At 38.1% G+C, this 19969-nt stretch overlaps 1 protein-coding gene across 1 annotated transcript; it reads right to left on the bottom strand.

Annotated features, from left to right (window-relative positions):
* Positions 1-209: 209 nt before the first annotated feature.
* Positions 210-19722, bottom strand: wls (Wnt ligand secretion mediator). Its single transcript, XM_079876683.1, has 12 exons — positions 19452-19722; positions 16632-16907; positions 11349-11473; positions 10997-11158; positions 10524-10660; positions 8704-8872; positions 8491-8588; positions 8307-8370; positions 7865-8008; positions 7127-7210; positions 6858-7011; positions 210-1147 (listed from the first exon to the last, which is right to left on the bottom strand). The coding sequence occupies exons 1-12, from the start codon at positions 19555-19557 to the stop codon at positions 1038-1040; spliced, it is 1629 nt and encodes a 542-aa protein (XP_079732809.1). The 5' UTR covers positions 19558-19722; the 3' UTR covers positions 210-1037.
* Positions 19723-19969: the final 247 nt, after the last annotated feature.

Below are 19969 nucleotides of genomic sequence, written 5' to 3'. Positions count from 1 at the left end.
AATAAAGTGTGACTTGAGTTCAATGTTTGTGTCTCCATCACGACTGTATATAAACAAAAATTTAGGTCCAGGATGGTTTAAGTGAGTATTTTGATTGATACATTTGTATTTTGTCTCCCAGTAAGTAAAAGTATCATTTTGAGATTTATTTTTGTACTGCAAAACATCCTACAGTCCTGTTCACCAGTGATTTAATAAGCCAAGTCCCATTAACCAAACAAATCTACAATGTGTTTTATTTAAATTAGCATAAAAAGCATGAAAAAAACAAAACCCTAAATTTCCACTTGATACAATCGAAAAAAAACCTCAGATGCTCTTTTCCTTTTCTTTTTTTACAACACAGTGATACAATACAGCTACTAATGCTTTCATACAGATGAAAATAAGCACTTTATAAAAAATATATCTCTACATTGTAACATAGAACATAGTGTTTGCCATTCAGAGCATAAGGACCGATCTACACGTCACTTGACATCCACATCTTGTTCTGAGACCTTGGTTTTAACTCAGTTACTCAGGTTATGTGTTCCATGGGTGAGTTTTCATTTGGTGGGGAGTGTTTAAGGAAGTGAGATGAGGAAGGATCAACCGACAAAAACATACATAACTATACAGTATGCTAACAGTTTTTCTTCCTTGTTTTGTAATCACAAAATGAAAGGGGAAAACAATGATCTCAAAATATATCAATAGGAAACAATATCCTTGTTTCCCTTTCCTCCTGGTATTTAGGAGTACTTTATATTGGTCCTTGCAAACACCAGTGTCTTTGCCTATCCACAGTGCGAGATACATGCGATAATTTCTCCCAGCACCACAAGATGGTGTGCAACTCCACGTCTCTACAGCTCGGCACGAGCAGCAGTTCTTAAACGGAACCTCAGTGGAACGGAAAGTCAAACTGTGAAAAAGGGGCTTAATATTTGTGAGGCTGTGCGTGAAATGAGGAAAACCACACAAGACACCCAAAAGAGTATTGTTTGAACTTTTGAGACTCTGCTGGCTCTTGTTGGACTGGTTAAAGGTGACAGCTACTCTTGAGCTTCTTTCCCGGTCATTTTGTAGAGCTCTGTAGGCCCGTCCACGTGTGTGATGGTGGTGGTCAGCTGAATGTCCTCTCCACTGTTTCCACCTTGATCAGCTATCAAAGAAGAGAAGAGAGGAAAAATGTATCAGAGACTGATCAACACTTACACTAACAGATCATTACGACAGGGTAGGAACGGCAGGAAACATTTAAAATTTCAAGGCGATGATATTTTCTCTATGTGAAGAATCCAGCATAAACAAAATACCTCAAAATTGCTGTAGTAAAAAACAAGATCTTATACAAGTACATTTTTTGCAATCATATCTTAGGTAATTGTATTAATTTTGGTGAAATTTGACAATTCCCGACTCACAACAGTAACAAAAGAAGTCAAAACAGAAATGTTATTGATTTCATTTGAAGGAGGAAGTTTTACATCCAATCACAATAATTAGTTGTTAACAAGTAAATCAGACAATGCACTGGCAATTTAGTGATATCCTCGCAGCTGTGGTCTTGAAATAAAACCCAGAGTCCTCTTAGTCTAAACAGAGTACAAATTCTGTGAGACCAAGACAAGACCTTCAAAAAAAAAAAAAAAAAAAAAAAAAAAAAAAAAGTACAACACCACCAAAAAACAGTCTATACAGACCTAATGCCTCTAAAACGTTGAGCTCAAAGAGAAGAGAAAACATTACAGATAAAATCCGCATGGGCTGCTTTGGTAAGGACAAAGGCGTTCCCACTTATGTGATGAGGATTTCAAAATGAATGCAGGAAAAATGGAGCAGCATCATCTCGCTCTCCAAATAAGCGGCCTGTCGAGTCACAGCGCAGAACTCTTTCGTTACACAAGAAAACCTCCGCGATGGAGGAGACCGGTATATATTGTGATGTTCAGTGATGTAGTCACGGCCGGCTTCACTGTGACACTTTTTACCACTGGCTCAAGCACCTTAAAACTATTTTCTACCCATAAAAACGGCACACAAAATATTGAAGTAATTATTGAAAAACACAGAATGACTAATCTAATAACAACATATGCCCTTTGGGAGCAAAAAAAAAAACATGAAGAAAATTTCAAGCATGACATCAAGATATTGATGGTTTTCATTACACCAGCCCAAGTAGGAAGCCTGGCCTAGATTAGAGACACCCACTGCTGCCAAAGAGGCCCATTTCCCCAAAGGAAAAAAAAACACAAGCCCCACCTTTTCCTGGCATCAAGATGAGCTCGTCTTAAAACAAACCAAACACCAGCACTGTAAAACATGGTGCCAAGTGAATGCCTTCGCGGTACTGCAGGTACTGATTTCTTCAAGCTGCAGACATGAAACGGCACCGTCTGACTATCAAGAGACATCTTTTTAAATACTAAAATTGATTTAGACAACCCATCCATTTAGATACAGCACAATAAAAAAAAAACATTTTGGGGAGTATGACACATCTTTCTCAGGCTTCATGGGGCAAAAAAGTGGTTTTGGGTGGGTGTGCCTCAAAGTGTAGTCTTAGTTTGTCTGAAAACCAAATAAGTCTAATGTTAACATATTCAGGGTTGTATATGGGTAACATTTTTTTTTGCAACATTCTGAGCAAAACCACAAATCTGGCCTTCATTCATTATTTATAAGTCATTGTTGATAAGACAACTATCATTCAAATAACTTAAGTGATTCACTACGCGCACAAGGAAACCAGCCTTTGATATCTCCAGAAATAGAATAAAGATTTAGTTTTAACTGTCAGCAACAGGTCCATGTCAAAGCCCCTTAAGGCTAGTCATTTGACTCGGTGACCATCTTTGAAACACCTCTCTGGCAGCCATTTCAGTCAAGCAAGTACATCTATCTTTTAGAATGGGGAACATCAAATCATGGTAAACTCACACATTAGTTGTGATAAACTGAAGCTCAAGCATGTTTTATTGACGTGCGAAAACCTATGAGGTTCATTCTCGTGTTACGGAGCACGTTTGAGCTTCAGCAAGAACCAATGAGGTTCATTCTCATGTTACGCATCACTTTTGAGCTTCCTCAAGAACCAATGAGGTTCATTCTCGTGTTGCACAGCATGTTTGAACTTCAGCAAGAACCAATGAAGTTTGATCTAAGGGTCATCAGGGTTTGAAACGACATGATGTGAAAGGGAAGACTATTCCAGAGCCTAGGAGTAGCCACAGAAAATGACCTTTAGTTTTAAGATGTGAATGAGGGACTTTGAGGAGAAATTGATTTGATGACCGAAGAGATCTAGTAGTAGTAGTATGTGGAGTAAGGATATTACAAATATACTGGGGAGCACATCCATGAAGAACTTTAAGGGGTCACCGGATGCAAAATTCACTTTTATATGGCCTTTGCATATAAATGTGTCTTTGCAGTGTGTGGACAACCACCATACAATGAAAAAAATCCATTCACTCCTTTTTTTTTTAATCCTCAAAGTTTTAACACTCAATAATCAGGCCGTTTGGATTTTCTGAGCACTATGATGTCATAATGCTCATGCTCCACCCACGACCACTAACGGACTGTCCCATATTAGCATATTTCTGCCCTCAGCCATTCGACACCCCCTATGGAAAAGAGGGGTGGGATGAGCAGTTGCTGCTCATTATCATTTAAAGAGACATGCACCGAAACAGGTCACTGTGAACAAAGCTGTTTAAAAGCTGGTAAAAAGGGGGTTGTTTTACTCAACCATTGAGGAATTTTAACCAAAGTATATTATTACAAACTTTACATGAACACCCTAACGAATCATACCAACTTGTGGAAAATGGGCATCCGATGACCCATTTAAAAACAAAAAGCACATCCGATGACCCATTTAAAAACAAAAAGCACAATTTTAAAAATCAACACGGAACTTGACCGGTAACCAGTGTAGAGAGGCAAGTACAGGAGTGTGTGTATATGTGCAGGTTTTCTAGTGCCAGTCAATAATCTGATAGTGAATTACAGTAATCTAATTTTGATTTGATAAAAGCATGAATTTCGGTTTCAAGGTCCTACTTAGAAAGCATCCTCTTGATTCTGGCAATTGAACTACCTTTTACCACAGCACTGATCTGCTTATCAAACAACAACGTGGGATCAAAAATAACACCAAGGTTTTTAACCCAGTAGCACATATTAGAAGAGAGGGGACCAAGCTGATTAGCAATGCCAGAAGTAAGTTTTCCCCTACAGCTTTATCACTATTTAACTGTAAAAAAAGAAGAAGTGTCTATCCAGCATTTAATGTCTTGAAGACAGTCAAAAAGATTACAGAGAACAGGTGTTATTTTTAGCGGGAAGATAAAGCTGAGTGTCATCAGCATAGAAATTATACGATAAGTTGTTTCTGAATAATATAACCAAGTGGAAGCATATATAAAGCAAAAAGAAGAGAACCTAAAATAGAGCCTTGCGGAACACCAAAGAAGAGCATGAGATGAGAAACATTTCCCCAAGTTAACAGAAAAAGTTATATCCTTGAGGTAAGATGCAAACTACTCTAGCACAGATCCCTGAAACCCAGCTACATGATCAAGTCTTTGGAAAAGGATGTCATGATCTACTGTGTCAAATGCTGCACTTAAGTCAAGAAGAACTAAAAAACAGCAAGAACCAGAATCGAGAGAAAGTAAAATATCATTGGTAACCTTCAATAAAGCAGATTCAGTGCCATGAAATTCTCTAAAACCTGACTGGATTGTTTAAGAAAAAAATAAAATAATTAAAACCACTCAGGTACGATGAGATCTGAGAGTAGACAACTTTTCCAGGACTATTGGAATGAAGGATAATTTGGAAATAGGTCTGTAGTCATTCGAATAATGCTGATGATCAAGATTATGCTTTTTTAAAAATGGTTGGACTATGGCATGTTTAAATGTGGCTGGTACAACTCCACTAGCTAGGGAGCGATTGATAATAGCAGTAACAACTGGACTAAGAATAGGAAAAGCCTCTTTAAAAATATTAGAAGGCAAAACATCAGAAGGACAGAAAGATGGCTTCATATTAGAAACAATCTCGAAGAGCTGTGAAGATGACAGGTTGAAAAAGAGAAAGGGAGCTCTGATTTACTCGTTCTAAAAGAAGAGAGTTTTGGAGTGGTATGTTAGACCTAATGCACTCAACTTTATGGATAAAACTATTTAAAAACTCTTCACACCAATCAGTGGAGGTCTCCAATGGGGCACTAAGAGTAGAATTTAAAAAGGCATTAATTGTACTGAAAAGAACCTTCAGTCTCTGTGCATTTTGTACAATTAAATCAGACATATATTTCAACTGTGATTCGTTAACAGCTTTCTGTTAATGTTCAAGACAATCCCTGAAAATTTCATATGATATCTGAAGTTTGTCTGTCTTCCATCTGCGCTCAGCGCGCCTACAGCTACACTCCTGTCTGAGGGTGCAAGTAGACCTATTCAACCTATTCAATAATTATGATTACAATATCACTTCAATATATTGTTTATTTTGTCTTAATATACAAAAACATGCATACCAATAAAAACAACAGTAATGATAACAATTACATAGAATCTTTCAATTTAGTATATGATAACAATTCTAAATGATTCCAGGAGAAACCCCTTTAAAAATATATGTAAAATATATTTTTAAACATATTTTTAAAATATGTTTTAAAATTCTATTAAAATATGTTTTACACAAGAAATATTTACACAAAAATCACAAACTGGTTTCTCTTCCCCTTTCAATAAGACAATCATATATTGCTGGTCTTATTTTAAAATCTTGTTTCTTTAAAGAGTCCACTTTTCCTATTATGCTGATAATTATAGGATGTTGTTTTCAAAGACTCAAAGTGCTTGTAGGCAGGATTTAGAATCTGTGCAAATTTTTTAAAATGTTCATTTTCTATTTGTTCTAGAGCTAAAAGTAATGCACTTCAGCTGTGAAAAGTGAAAACTTACATTTTTCCAGGGATACACTTGCCAAAACGTTTTGGACCAATCACTACTGCAGCAGATACATGACTGTCTGACTTTGATCCATCAGTGTATAATGGTACATGAGATGGTAAGCTACATCTTATATCCAGAAATTTCTCCTGATAAACATTTGGATGATTTATCTTTTTTTTTTTAATACCGAGCCAGGTTCACGATGACAGTAAGGTTTTTAATATTCATTATTAAATATTCATGTATTTTAATATTTCATATAGGGCACAGATGTGTCGATGGTATATCTATATTAATGTCCGTATTCTCCTAATTGTTATTTTAGTAAAATTGGCAATGCAAACCGAAGGATTGTGATCAAACTTTACAATTAACGATTAAGTGTCCAAGTGTCCACATGTAGCTGGAGTCTCTCTGAATGTGGTTGGTAAAGGTTGTAATTTGTAATAACCTATTGTCGATATGCAGCTTTTCTGCATAAACGTTTTGCCATGAGAGATATAAAGGAGACACTGAGAATTCAAGTTGTCAGAACACAGGGCACGTCCTGATTTAGCAGAGTAAGATGCGTTCCAGTATTTTTCCTTGATCCTGGAACAACATTCCAGTCTGAAAATTTTCTCCAAACCCTATCCCTACGCCTAAATCTAACCCTACCCATTAGTTATTCCTAAAATCAGAGGGAAATGATAGGTAATTAACACTGATGTAGAAGCACCTGGTTGTAAGCCAAACATGACATAAACTGTAAACTTGTCGCTCAAATCTGATTGAAATGTTGTTCCAGAATAAACAAAGATGATGTTGTTCCAGGAACATGTCGCACTTGGTGAAATCAGGTTCTGCAAATCCAGGTGTCATACAAATTTTTTTCCTCTTCAGGAGTCTTACCGCTTGACTGCTCGTCCCCGTAGCGTTTGTGAGACGGCGCATAGAGGAACATAAGGGCAAACACATAGAGGTTCCACATGCCGTAGATCCCAGTGAAGAAGGCGCTGTTGACCTGAACCGTGTACCCGCCCCAGTGCCAGTGACCCTCATTCACCTGTTAACATATAACACGTACATAACAATGACCATCATCTGAATGAATCCATCCACCTATAATCTACAAATGAAATATCACGTAGAAACAGATTTAGAGGATAACTAATCTATACCTGGCTTATGATGAAGAAGATTACAGTCATGGCAGCACATGCCAGCGTGACCAACATCAGGAATTTGAAGCGGAAGATGAGGCCCTAAGATAATAAAATAAAATCATCATTAAAGAAACTCAAGCTATAAAAATGCTAAATGGTAAAATAAACACATGGAACTTTGAAATAAAAGTATTAAAAAACTTATAATTCATAAAACTATTATACATAATTGACATTAAAGCTGAATTCATACTACTACTCAATTTGGGGTCAGTAAGAATTTTCTTTTTGAAAACAATTGTACATTTTATTATACATTATATAGACGCATTAAACTGATGAAAAGTGATAGAGACATTTATAATGATACAAAAGTTTTCCATTTCAAATAACTGAAATTGAAATTTTCAACAAAGAATGCTTAATATTTTTGTGGAGCCTGTAATGTGTTTTTAAGCAACTGTTTTCATAATTGATAAGAAAATTCTCTTGAGCATCAAATCATCATATTAGAATGATTTCTAAAGGATCATCTGACATTGAAGACTGAAGTAATGATGCTGAATGTGTGGAAAATATAGTACAGAAAACAGTTACAATATTTCACAATTTCACAAGGAAATTTTAGATCAAATAAATGCAGCCTTGGTGAGCACAAAAATTTAGGACATAGTAATTCTCAACATATGATCACATCTGATCATAAGCTATTCACTAGTCATAAAAGCTAGCACTATCTAGGTTACACATTACCTCATAGTGCAGTCGACGAGCCTTCGTCATAGCAGGTAAGGACGACCTTTTCCCGCTGACGTTTCTGAACACTTGGAACACCATGAAGCACAGGAACAGGAAGTAGAGACATGCACAGATTCCTGCTACAATAATGAAGGCCATCTGCACCAACCTCAGTTAAAGTCATAACTTCACTATACTATTGTGCTGATTTCTGTACTTCTGTGATAGTGTTGTAGTATGCATGGTGTTAAGACATCTTCCTGGTGATCATCATTTAGTCTAGACGCCTTTACTACATGTTAAGCCTGAACAGATGTGGTATGCAAGGCAGTAGAAGATGCATGACCAGAATACAAGACTGAACACCACTGGGTTTAGACCATTAGCCACCATCATGAAGAATTTCTCTTCAATTAAGAAACATCTTTACAGACAGCCCACACTTTCAGAAGGATACAGCCAGCTCTGTCCCAACATCTGAGGCCCAGATACTGTAGAAAGGATTCTTCAGCTGTACTCCTCTAAAAAGTAAAGAAAAAACATTGTTTACCCAGCAGCACTAAGCACGAAAGAACTCGAGTTAGATGGGAACTAAAGAGTTACTTCATGCAAAGAATGCGGGAAGTTCAACGTTGGCTCACCTCTCACACATATCAAAGATGAAGAGGCAGAATGAGCCAAAAACAATGGGTCCAACCTGTTTCCAGTACACAGAAAAACGGTTTCTCTCAGTCTGGTCCTAGAACAAAACAACAAAAGAAAGCATTAAAGTAATACGTTTTGAATATGGAAAACAGGTCAAGTAACTCAATTAGAAGCTCAAATGCTTCCAAAAAGGAAAAATTGGCTCCAACCATGAGATGTTCTCCACAGAAGATGATCCAGAAGGATAGCAGCATGGCGTAGAAGATGCCCTGACGGATGTCACCAAAGAGCAGCATCCAGGTCCAGTCGAAACCCACTGAGAACCATTCCACTGGGATATTGATGAAGGTCATGGAGATTCCCAGAGCGAAGATAACCCTGAAAGAGAGCAAAGTGTACAGAGATAGGATCATTATCAATATACTAGCAAAGATCACTTTATTACCAACGAATATCTGGGAAGATATCAAAAGAGTAGAACCAAGAAAAAAACAAAAGAAGGTCAAACAAATTTGACTCCATCTTGCTCTTTATTCTCTAGTGTTCAAAAGCAGGCATGCTAGGACAAGCTAGAAGACCAATTGGTGAGACTGAGATGGGGTGTGACTTCAAACACATGAATCACATTCCAGGCTGCCCGATCGGGGCTGAAAGAGACCATATTGTGTTGGAATGCTGGGAATTTCCCATGAGTTCAACTCTGGTGAGGGTACGAACTACGAAGGTGCATTTGCTTTGCTGCCGATGTGAACAAAGCAGCTTTTCAGCTGTCGAAAAGTAAAACTTGATATTAAATGACAAGCGATCCTTTTTTAAAGAAAGAAGGCATTAAATTGATAATACTTTAAGACAGTTACAAAAGATTTCAATTACAAATAAATGTTGTTCATTCAAAGAATCCTGAATAAATGCATCAGAGTTTCCACAAAAAGATTAAGGAGCTCAACTGTTTTCAACATTGATAATAATAATAATAAATGTGTCTTGAGCAGCAAATCAGCATATTAGAATGATTTCAAAAACTAAAAGAACTACAGGGGAAAAAATAGGCATTTAGCTTCCTCTTAAACATCAAGGGCACAAAAAAAGCTAGCTGTGAAGTGCAAGAATGCAAGACAGCACACATCCATGACGTCAACTAAAAAAAAAGCTGTTCCCTGGAGACGTGTGTAACTCGCACACACACAGCGCGTCTGTCGGCTCCACTGGCATGAAGCAGCATTCTGGCATCATTCCAATAATAAGAAAATCAGCGGGGAGCTCATGTCACACATTCTTGGGCTTCTCTCTTTGAGATGTAAAAAGGGATTCTAGTCCATCTTGACACTTAAGTGGAACAGTATGCTGGTTGGCTCGGCAAAGCTTTTAAAACATGAAAGAATAATTATCCTGCCTGTGAGTCACACAAAGTATGACTGCTTGAGAGCTTTCGGTCTTCTGGGACTGCTATTGCCAAACCAGAGTGAGGGAGAAATGGATAGATTGTGCATGTGTTGTTTAGTTTGTAAAGAAGAAAGATGAAGTTAAAATTATGAAAAAGATTTCATCAGGAAATACTATTTCTAAAATAGTATCATATCAAACACTGTTCACAGAGTAATGCATTTTGTATTGAGTGCATTCATGTAGCTCAAACAGTTGAGCCAAGGTCATGATTCAATTGTCAGGGAATGCATGAATTGATAAAATGCATAACAAAAATGCAATGGAAGTTGCATACTATACGAATATAGTCAAATGAGAGGACTCATTTGACTCAGGCTAGTAAGCAGGCACCTAGCAACCACATAGCAACACTGTAAAAACAACACGTAACCCCTTTCAACCAAATAGCAATGCCCTGGCAACCTCCCCAGCCAGAAAATGTTAATAATAAAATGTTTCCTACAGTCACACCAGTGTGAAGATCTAAGTTATCTCATATTCCTTTATTCCATTGACCAGTAAACTAATAAAACCAGAAACATTCTAGTCCTATGTTAACATTTGACCTAGAAGCCAAGTTTAAGTGACAGAAACATAGCTTTACTTTTCCAGCAGGACGGGTGGCCTGGTCATCTGGGTGATTCTCTTCCAGTACCAGATCATGATAATGAGGATGCTGGGAGTGAGGAACGTCTTCATGGCAAACCAAACCTTGGTGAAGCCACCGTTTTGATGAATGCCCTGGAAAGTTACATTGAGAGGGACATTATAGTGACATCATGAGAAACACATTAAGGACACTTAATTGATGGGCATGGCTGTTTGCTGAGAGTCAAATAAGAAGAGCAAGGCAAACAAAAGTGAAGATTAAGAGGTGATGCAGTCCAGATGTCTTCAGTCCACTAACATTTGTATAACCATTGCCCTGTCCAGAAGTGTGTGCCAATTATAACAAGCCGAGACTGGGCCAAAATCCTCCCATGCAAACAATGCTCAAACAAAACCGTCTACACAACAGTGAGTTTTAAACATGCATCCTATGACTGTATTAATCAAAGTCACAGTCTGAAAACTCACCACAAGACGGATGTCTTTGATTTCTCCAATCCCAATGTTGACTTTTTTGCGTTCGTTGACAGGTAGCCGGATGTTGAGAAGATAGTACTTATGGGCCACACTACCAACCTCCATAAAGGGCAACAGGTCACAATCATAGTAACGGCCTTCATTCTCAGAAGTCTGAAGAAAGAAAAAAAAAGTGCTTACAGAGACTGAAGGGAACTAGTCATGTACAAGCTAGATTCATTTTGACAATTTGAGAATAAAATCGGCCAACGACAGCCTTTATAAGCTTGTAGAATGGACTTAACACGTCCAGTAAGGGGTGTGCTTGGATCTGGTATGGGTCAGAAATGACTAGTGTGCTTACCTTGGTTGCAGTGAAATTGCAGCTCAGTTTGCGATGTTCTATGGAGTGGGCCATCTCAGTCCACTCACTCAGGGTGCTGTCTCTGTAGGCCAGACCAACGTCCATGGTGACCAAAGCTCCATCATCTACACACCAACATCCAACACACTTACTTCAGTTTGAAATATCAGACCGATTCTGCACTTTAACCTGTCACAGTGGCTGCATTATAGAGTAATCAATTAATATAATTGAATATTAACCCATATAACTTCTTTTCTACTGTGCAACACAGAGGTGATTATTTTTAAAGAATATCCTGCCCACTCTTTTTCAAATTATGAAAGTAAACGAGGAGTCTCAATCTCCAAAAGCTAAATATAAGTATTTATATGACTAAAATGATATCCATATGACTTGTTTTCCAAGTTAAACCAAGTTACCTGAAAACATAAAATAGCAGCTAATAAAAAAAATAAAAAAAAATAAACTATTTATTGCCTGATAATCTTCCCCCGTTAACCGCTACAACTGGATCAGGGCCGGATTCACAAAACATTAAGAATAAAATTCTTCCTAATTGCAATTTTCATTTAATATGACAACTATGGTAATCTGAAGGTAGTGTAAAAAGAGCTGATTAGCGAGTCTTCGGCAAGAACCGCCATATTTGAAAACTTGAGAGTTTTTAAAATATTTAGACTTCAAGAATTGCACTCTTATAAAGAACTTAAATTTCAACAAAACATTTCTTAACTTCTTTATTAAGAATATTTCCGTGAATCCGGCCTCTGATTTGTAAATGAATAATTTAGGCCAATTTTGTCAACTAGATCAAATCGATTCATTGAAATGATCATATTTCTTAGTGAATGTTAAATTCAGTCACCTACTCAATCATTGTCTTAAAGGGCAAGAGTCGTATGAACTCTGCTTTTTCTGATCATTTTAGATTAACATCATTAGTCAGGATATAGCTCAAATTCACATTCTGTGTTCCAAAAAAACAAAAAAAAGTCAATGAGGACATGCAACAACATGAGGGTGAGTACATGACAGAATTTTAATTTGAGATAACTCTTATCTCTTCGAGACCTTCACATCTAAAAAAAAATGAAATGAGTGCCTGCTGACTGAAGAACAGCAGTGGACATTTACACACAAGGCCAAATGCAGACACGTGAAATGACAGATTCATGACAGCTCATACCATTCTCATGAATAAGCCCTGCCATTGTTGTGTGGCTAAAAGTAGCTCAAGGTAACCTGGGAGTCATTTAATCTACGGAGACCCTATTCAAGTCAATCATAACCTCACAGACTGCCATTTTCGTAAATATTCAAAACTTGGAGATTGTCAAAGTATTAGAGAGTCATGTGGTGTGATTCTCCTGAGCTTTGGGAAAGCAGGAGGTAGCTGGCAAAGGGGCCCGTGGTTTAGATCGCTTTGCACAGCCCTGTGTGTTCCACTTCACCTCTTTAAAGAGATCCTTGTTGTGTTATGAAACAAGCTGGAGAGCACTAAAGAGAATTCCTGGACGTGGAGGACTGAGCTTTATGGGGGGAGGGGCAGGAGGTAAAGAAAGGCAGAGAGCGGCAGACATTATTAGCCCGGTCCGCTCTCCTCCAGCGTGTCTGCAGTGGCCCCCACCTACGAGCGGCTGTGCCAAAGAGCTTTGAATGTCAGCTTAGCGCACACAAACATTCCGCCCGGGCGCAGCGCGCATCACCCCGGCGACCAAGCCATTTCAACAGCTGTGTTATTGCTGGAGACCGGCCAAACTGTGGCTGCTTGGGCCAGAGAGATGAGAAAGCGAGAACCAATGGCACTCCATGGAAAATGAAGCAGAGGGGCTGGTGACAGGGGCGTTGCTGGACCCTTTTTGAATAAAGTTTTGTTATGTGCACCTGTAGAATTTTCCTGATGAGTAGATATGTCTGAAAATAGGCTTTCCTATTCATTGAGCATAATTTATATAATTTGAAATACTTAAAACTTGAAATAACAAGCGAAAATATCCTGCGCATCCTCTTCAGTCACACACCTCGGCTCCGCCCTCTCGCTGTGCTCTTCCTCCTTCACTTTTCCCTGTGGAATACTCAACTTGCGGCCAGTCAGACGATTATAATACGACGTTGTAGTTGAGGAGAGGTAACTACCAGGCTAATGCTTATTGATGTGATGAGTAGTACCCTATTTGAATTTGTATTATTTAGTAGAATGAGGACATCCCGTTTTCCAGATTCAATTTACTCGGCACAGATTTTATCGTTAGCTTCTTAACTGCTAAACAAATGCTTGCTTATCTCTACTAATTTGGCATTGTTTGCTGCTTGATCATCAGGGAAAGCTTTTTGAAGTAATATGATTACAGAAAATGAATAAATAAGACTCCTAAAGTCACCAGAATTAAATGTTTTGGTGCGGTTTCTGCACCTTGGTGCGGGGGGGGGGGGGGTATGCCCCCTAAAATTTTGGCCTGTGCTCCAGTAATGATCAAACTCTAGAAACACCCCTCGTCCAATCCAATTTATATCTAAACTAATCAAATTCACATTACTATAATTAAAAATAAAATTTTCTGTTTAACCAGCATGAGGATTTCTTAGCCTCGTATCTAGATTCTGACAATTCTTTTGTATAAAATCAAACAAAATCAAAGCAACTGCAATCTGATGAGGACCTGTGAAGAGATGACACCAACCCCCGCAAGGACTTCAGATGATGGCAACTCTCAATCAACTTACCTAACCGCAAAATTTTCTATATATTGTAATTATTACAATAACAACTGCTGTAACAATTGCTTTAATGAGATTGTTTCTGCCTAAATTAATACATGACATTAGCTAACTGCATTATTTGTATTATCTTAGAACTGTGCATTTATGACATATGGACATTACTTTGACACAGTCACCTCTGATAACAGATTACTGCATTTTTCTGTAAAGCTGCTTTGAAACTATATGTAATATGATATGCTATAAAAGCGGTATAAAAATCTATTTGAACTGATTGAATGTCATGACGCAGCAGTGCAGCCAAACTTCGTCTCCAGGGTTTTGGTAACACAAAATGTGTTTAAGGAGTTGATTTGCATTGGTGTCTTTACCCATGTGCCATCTGTAATTTAGAAGCAGCAGTAACACGCCTCTCTCTTTTTCTTTCTCTGTACAATATGTTACTTTTTCAGAATGAATTGACTTTCCAAACATTGCACAGTACGCCTGTGTTGGGTGAATGCGGAGTGCCAAATGAATCCCTGCTAGGACCTTATTAGAGGAGACCGTTGACAGTCTGTGAGGTCTTGCTCAGAGAACAGGACACACACAGAGAGAAACAGCTCTGGCAGAAGATCACACAAGACTCATGGTAAACACATAACATCTGGCTGAGGAGGATCTTCTAGGAGAGAGCGCGTTCCAGATGGTGCTACAAAACCCTGAACAACAAAAATAGTTTCTTCAACTGCCAAATGCATAAAGAATAATGCAAAGATAGACATTTATAGTGAAAACATTGTGGCAAACAAGCGAAAATTTGTCTTATTTGCTGGTTTATGCACAAGCATGTGCTTCAGGGTGGAGTATATAACAGCAGGAGCATGGTGGCTTCCTTCCACACTAGCAGTTAACGTGTTAAGAAACCAAAAAGACTCCTCCTACATTTCTCAAGACATGAATAGCCAAAGGTTCTCCTGCTGCTAGAAGGAGCCGATGTTCCGCTCACTTTCCCAGACTGCTCTAGCTCAACAATGGCTCTTCATTAGTGGCCAGTGTTATCCGCTTAATCCCATCTTTGAAAGGGCAGACTTGGAGCCGTTCCAGATCCACACCCTCCCACAACCAGATGATTTTAAATGGCAACAGTACTATGCAAGTCTTCACGGCTGGAACCAGTCAGGTTCAAACAAAGACACAGTAATTTGACAAATCAAGAGAAACTGTCAAGAAGAACCTGATTTAAAAGAGAAATTGTGATGGAATGGAACCGTCTAATAAGCTCAGATATTAATAGACATTATTTAGTTTACACTAATCCAGGTACATTTGGAAAAAGCATCTTTCTCTCTACGTCTTTTTGTGCTGCAAAAACTGTGTATACATATTAAAAAGCCGTTTTCCTGTTGTAGTGTGGACTGTAAAAAATTAAGGTATTTGAAAATGATGACGCATGTTTAGTCATGTGATTATTGTACCAATAGATCTCTCTTTATAGTGGTATGTACCTGCTGTGTGCTATTCATTTTTCACATTGTTGCTAAAGATAAAGTTTCCTTCTTCATATTACACTCCTGCAAAGATGACAGAAAATGTACTCGCAATTGCTGTCCAGAGGAAAAACATGATGACTAGGGATGCACCGATATGAAAATGTTGGCCAATACCGATAACTCTTTATATTTGAAAGCCGATAATCGATATATTGGCCGATAAATCTAAATCCAAATTTTTTATAATTTTTTAAGAGCCTGATTACAAAAGCAAAAGTCTCACCATTAAAAGCCATGCCTAAAGCACCTTAACATGATTCAACCATATACAGTACAGTAGCCTATAGTGAACCGGTGTAAGATTCCTTAACTTTTAAAATGAATTTTACACTCAGATGGCCAAATTTCTCAAAAAAAAAAAAAAACTACTGCCTTACAATGAAATAAAACAATGCTTAAATTGGACTACACGTATAAAAAATAAAAATGCATGTGCCATGGATAAATAAAATGGAATAGTCTACTCAGACAATAATTCAATCATTTTAATTAGACCATTTTGTTTATGCAAATAATATGAGAAAAAACGCTAGTGTGGATGGAGAGCCTTTGAAACGAAAACGCTGATTTCATATGCATCTCTGGATTAATGTAGACAAAATCTTAATCTTCAAAAGTTGATTTTGTAGGTGTATCTTAATTCATGAAATGGCAATGAAACCAGATGGCAGGACTACATTCCTTTTATTATCCTCCAATTGTCTGTGTCAAAGCCTAGAGCATTTCCCCCCTACCTGCATGCTGACTAAATCCTTATTGAGGTCCCTCAGGCTCCAACTACAACAGTGAGAAAACAGACCATCCATCATTGTTAGTCCTCTCACAGCATGTGAGAAATCCAATCTACTTTTGGGTGAATAGAATGGGAAAATCCTCTGGGTGTTCATTTGTCCCCTCCTACACTTTCAGCAAAATAGCGATGTTCTCATAAGCTTAAAAACCATATGGTGATATCATGTTTTTGGAGGGTAGATGAGCAAAATATGACCTGCTCAAACACATACAATCACACATTTTCATCACTTACCAATCGGGTTTTGCCTTTTGAATGCAATGTCAAGCTGGAGGATAACCAACATGAACTGGAACCAGGCACTCATCTCTCTGTTGGGCAGAGGAATGTGGACAGCAAACACAATGTTATTGGCCTCGATTCTCTTGGCCGTGGCTTCATCAAAGTCTCTGATCTTGCTGCACTGGTCGGGGCCCCATGGCATGAACCATTTGGGGCCCTTATGGTGGGTCTTCACGGTGTCCACACACTTGGTGGCCAGGTAGTGGACGGCGGTGGTGGGGCTTGGAGCTGCAGAAAAAGATTTCAATTATTCATTATATGCAAGAGATAAGCAAAATCTCTCTGCATTTTACATAGAACCTTTTTGAATTGCAAGGAGCATTTATATATATTCATATTCTATCTATGCATTTTCTCATTATTGCTATTTGATTGTCGTGAGATGACCACTTCAATAAAAGCAATATATATTTATATAACATTTTATAAAATGTTATAAATGTGATAGTTTCATACATTTTTAATCAAATACCAAGTAAATTTTATTTTTAAAAATATATAAAACAAACAATGATTTAGTGTGAATGATTTGTAAATAATAATACATTTTAAATTCATACAGAAATCCATAAGTGCATATCAAGCTAAAACGATGCAGACTGAGAGAAAAGACCAGTGAATGTGTTAAATTAATACTTATATCCAGCAAGGATGCATTCAAAGTAACAGTAAAGACTTTTACATTGTTACAAAAAATATATTTCAAATAAATGCTGGTCTTTTGAACTTTCTATCAAAGTACCCTTAAAAAATGTATCACAGCTTCCACAAAAATATGAAGCTGCACAACCGGTTTCAACATGGATAAGATAACGTTACTTGAGCAGCAAATCAGCATATTAGAATAATATGTGAATGATCATGTGACTATGTAGACTGGAATAAATTACATTTTATTGTAAAATAGGCTATATTCAAATAGAAAACAGTTTATTACTGTAGATCAAATAAAAGCAGCCCAAAACTTACCACCCCCATATTTTGAACGGTAGTGTATAATGAAAAAAAGGCCCTAGACAATGAATACAAGACTTGTAAAGTGACTCTCTGATAAACTCTTGCTAAGAGGGAGTCATTAGCATGAGAAAGTACAGACAGGCTTCCTCCACCATTCAGGAGGCTGGTCCTGGTAGTTTGTTAAGTATGAGTCAATAGATCCCTTCCTGGGTCATTGAGGACATCTGAAGTGACCGGGAAGTGCGAGATAATGTGAACCAGCCTATGGCTTGAGGACACTGTTCAGGTTCAGTCTCGATTCCAAACAGTGAAAGCAAAGCAACGTTAAAATGTCCCCAATATTTTAAAAGCTAATGTGTGGGCTTATAAATTGCTCTGTTCCTGTTTTGAGGGGTACAAGCTACAACCCTGTTCCTGTGAAATATACTGAGCAAACTAAATTAGCTTCACTAAACCTCTTTCAGTTCAATTATTCATTGACCCACAATCCTGAGAACAAACCCTCTTCAAAATACCACCATAAAATAATGGTCGCCTTTCGGCCTGGTGACCTCATGCCGTGTTTAAGATGTCCAATAACAGGGGGAGCAGTGCGCCTTTCTACTCAATTACCCAGTCTGCCACCAGCCACCGAACAAACACAAAGGAATCCCGCTTCATTAAATCAATCGCAGGCAAGAATAGCCAAAGCAAGCTAATTTATCACCATTCATCCCACATTCTGCAGGAGACCAAGAAATGATTCCCTTCCTATCAAAACCAGAAGGAAGTCTGAGGTTGCGAAGGGGAAGTGTGGATGAAGACGAACCGTGTTCCCCAATGGTGCAAAACAGAACAAGCTACATGGAAAAGAATACTCAATCCTTAAGATAGAGGGGAATATTTGATCGCTGTACAGTCAAAAAGGGCGTAGAATAACATTGGTGAGGTTGATTGAAAATGCAGGCAGGAGCCTGTGGGAGCAGAGGGCTTGTCTGTTCAGATGTAGGATCAAAGAAAACTTCTAGAGATGCACCTCGTTTAACCCTTTATTGGCCCTTATTTATTAACCCTTTCACTGCAGAATAGAAACACAAGTTAATTCACTAAAATAAACATAACGTTTGTAATACACAATATACTTCACTGTTAAAGGAAATGTTAGCTAGCTTTGTCTATTGTTTGCACACAGAAAACTGTCTATAACATCATGCTTTTGTTTTGTTGCAAATATGTTTCTTAAACGTTGTACTAAGATTTCTCCTGAGTTGTATTAGTCTAACTGCTCTAACTTGAAGTTATACTGAACAGCTATTAAAAAGTTGTTTCAAATATAAAATGTGCGTTTATGATACACAAACCACGCGCAGGTATATAGCAAAAATCTCTTAATAATTATCAAGCTATTTTTAAACAGTACTGACCGACAAATACACTCTTTCACGGTCAAATATTCAAGCTCAAGTGGGTTTAAACAAGCAGAGTCTTTCTTCTCTGGCTAGTTCCTCAGGTAGGCTACCTGGGAAAAACAAGAAACTTCAGGGAGCAGAAGTAGCGAGTAAAACTAAATGTCGCGTCTATCGGCTCTCAAACTTCCAGGCGGAACGCTGGAAGCAGCAGCACAAAGACTGCAGCAGTCGACGGGTGAAAATAAGCGCCCATCTTTGACACTACTGTAACAAAGCCATTCCGCAACTTTTCACTCCTTGCCATTACGCAAGTAAGACTTATTTTTTGCTAGAAAAACACCGAATGTTGCACACCAGAACGAATGACTACACACTGTGCAGCAAAAAGAACTAAAATCTAGGCGGATTTGTAAAAGTAGCCACTCACCAATCAGTCCACCGACCATAAAGGAGAACGCCTGGAATAAAAGGAGAATTACTCCCACAATCACCAACTTTTTGGTGCTCATATTCTCAATAATTGCTCCAGCCATTTTCAAAGTGTCTCTTTCGCTAGGATTGAATGCAAAGAAACGAAAGTCACTGCATCCAGGTGGACCAGTGCGCTGTCCGAGATTAAGTGCGCGACACGGACTGTGTCTCAAACCCTCAGTGAACTGCCCGTGTTGCGCTCTTCATAGGGAACTGTATGGGAAAGGGGATGACCACGTGACCCACCCTGCATCAGGAACAGAGTGCACGTGACGTCATGCCAGACTCCTGGCCAGATGCACAAAACTCAAAGCTTTTCATTGGCCACAGTGTGCAAAACAGCAGTGGTTGATTTTATGCTTTCAACATTTTTAGTACGTAATCATTTTAATACAATAAAACATTTGTCATATTGTCATCTGTGATAATCTCTAGATTTCATTATGTTTATAATAATAATAATAATAAATTGTA

The sequence above is a fragment of the Squalius cephalus genome, assembly GCF_949319135.1.
Source record: "Squalius cephalus genome assembly, chromosome: 7".
NCBI lineage: Eukaryota > Metazoa > Chordata > Actinopteri > Cypriniformes > Leuciscidae > Squalius > Squalius cephalus.
Note: the sequence above shows the minus strand (reverse complement) of the source record. Positions and strands in the feature narration are given on the sequence as shown.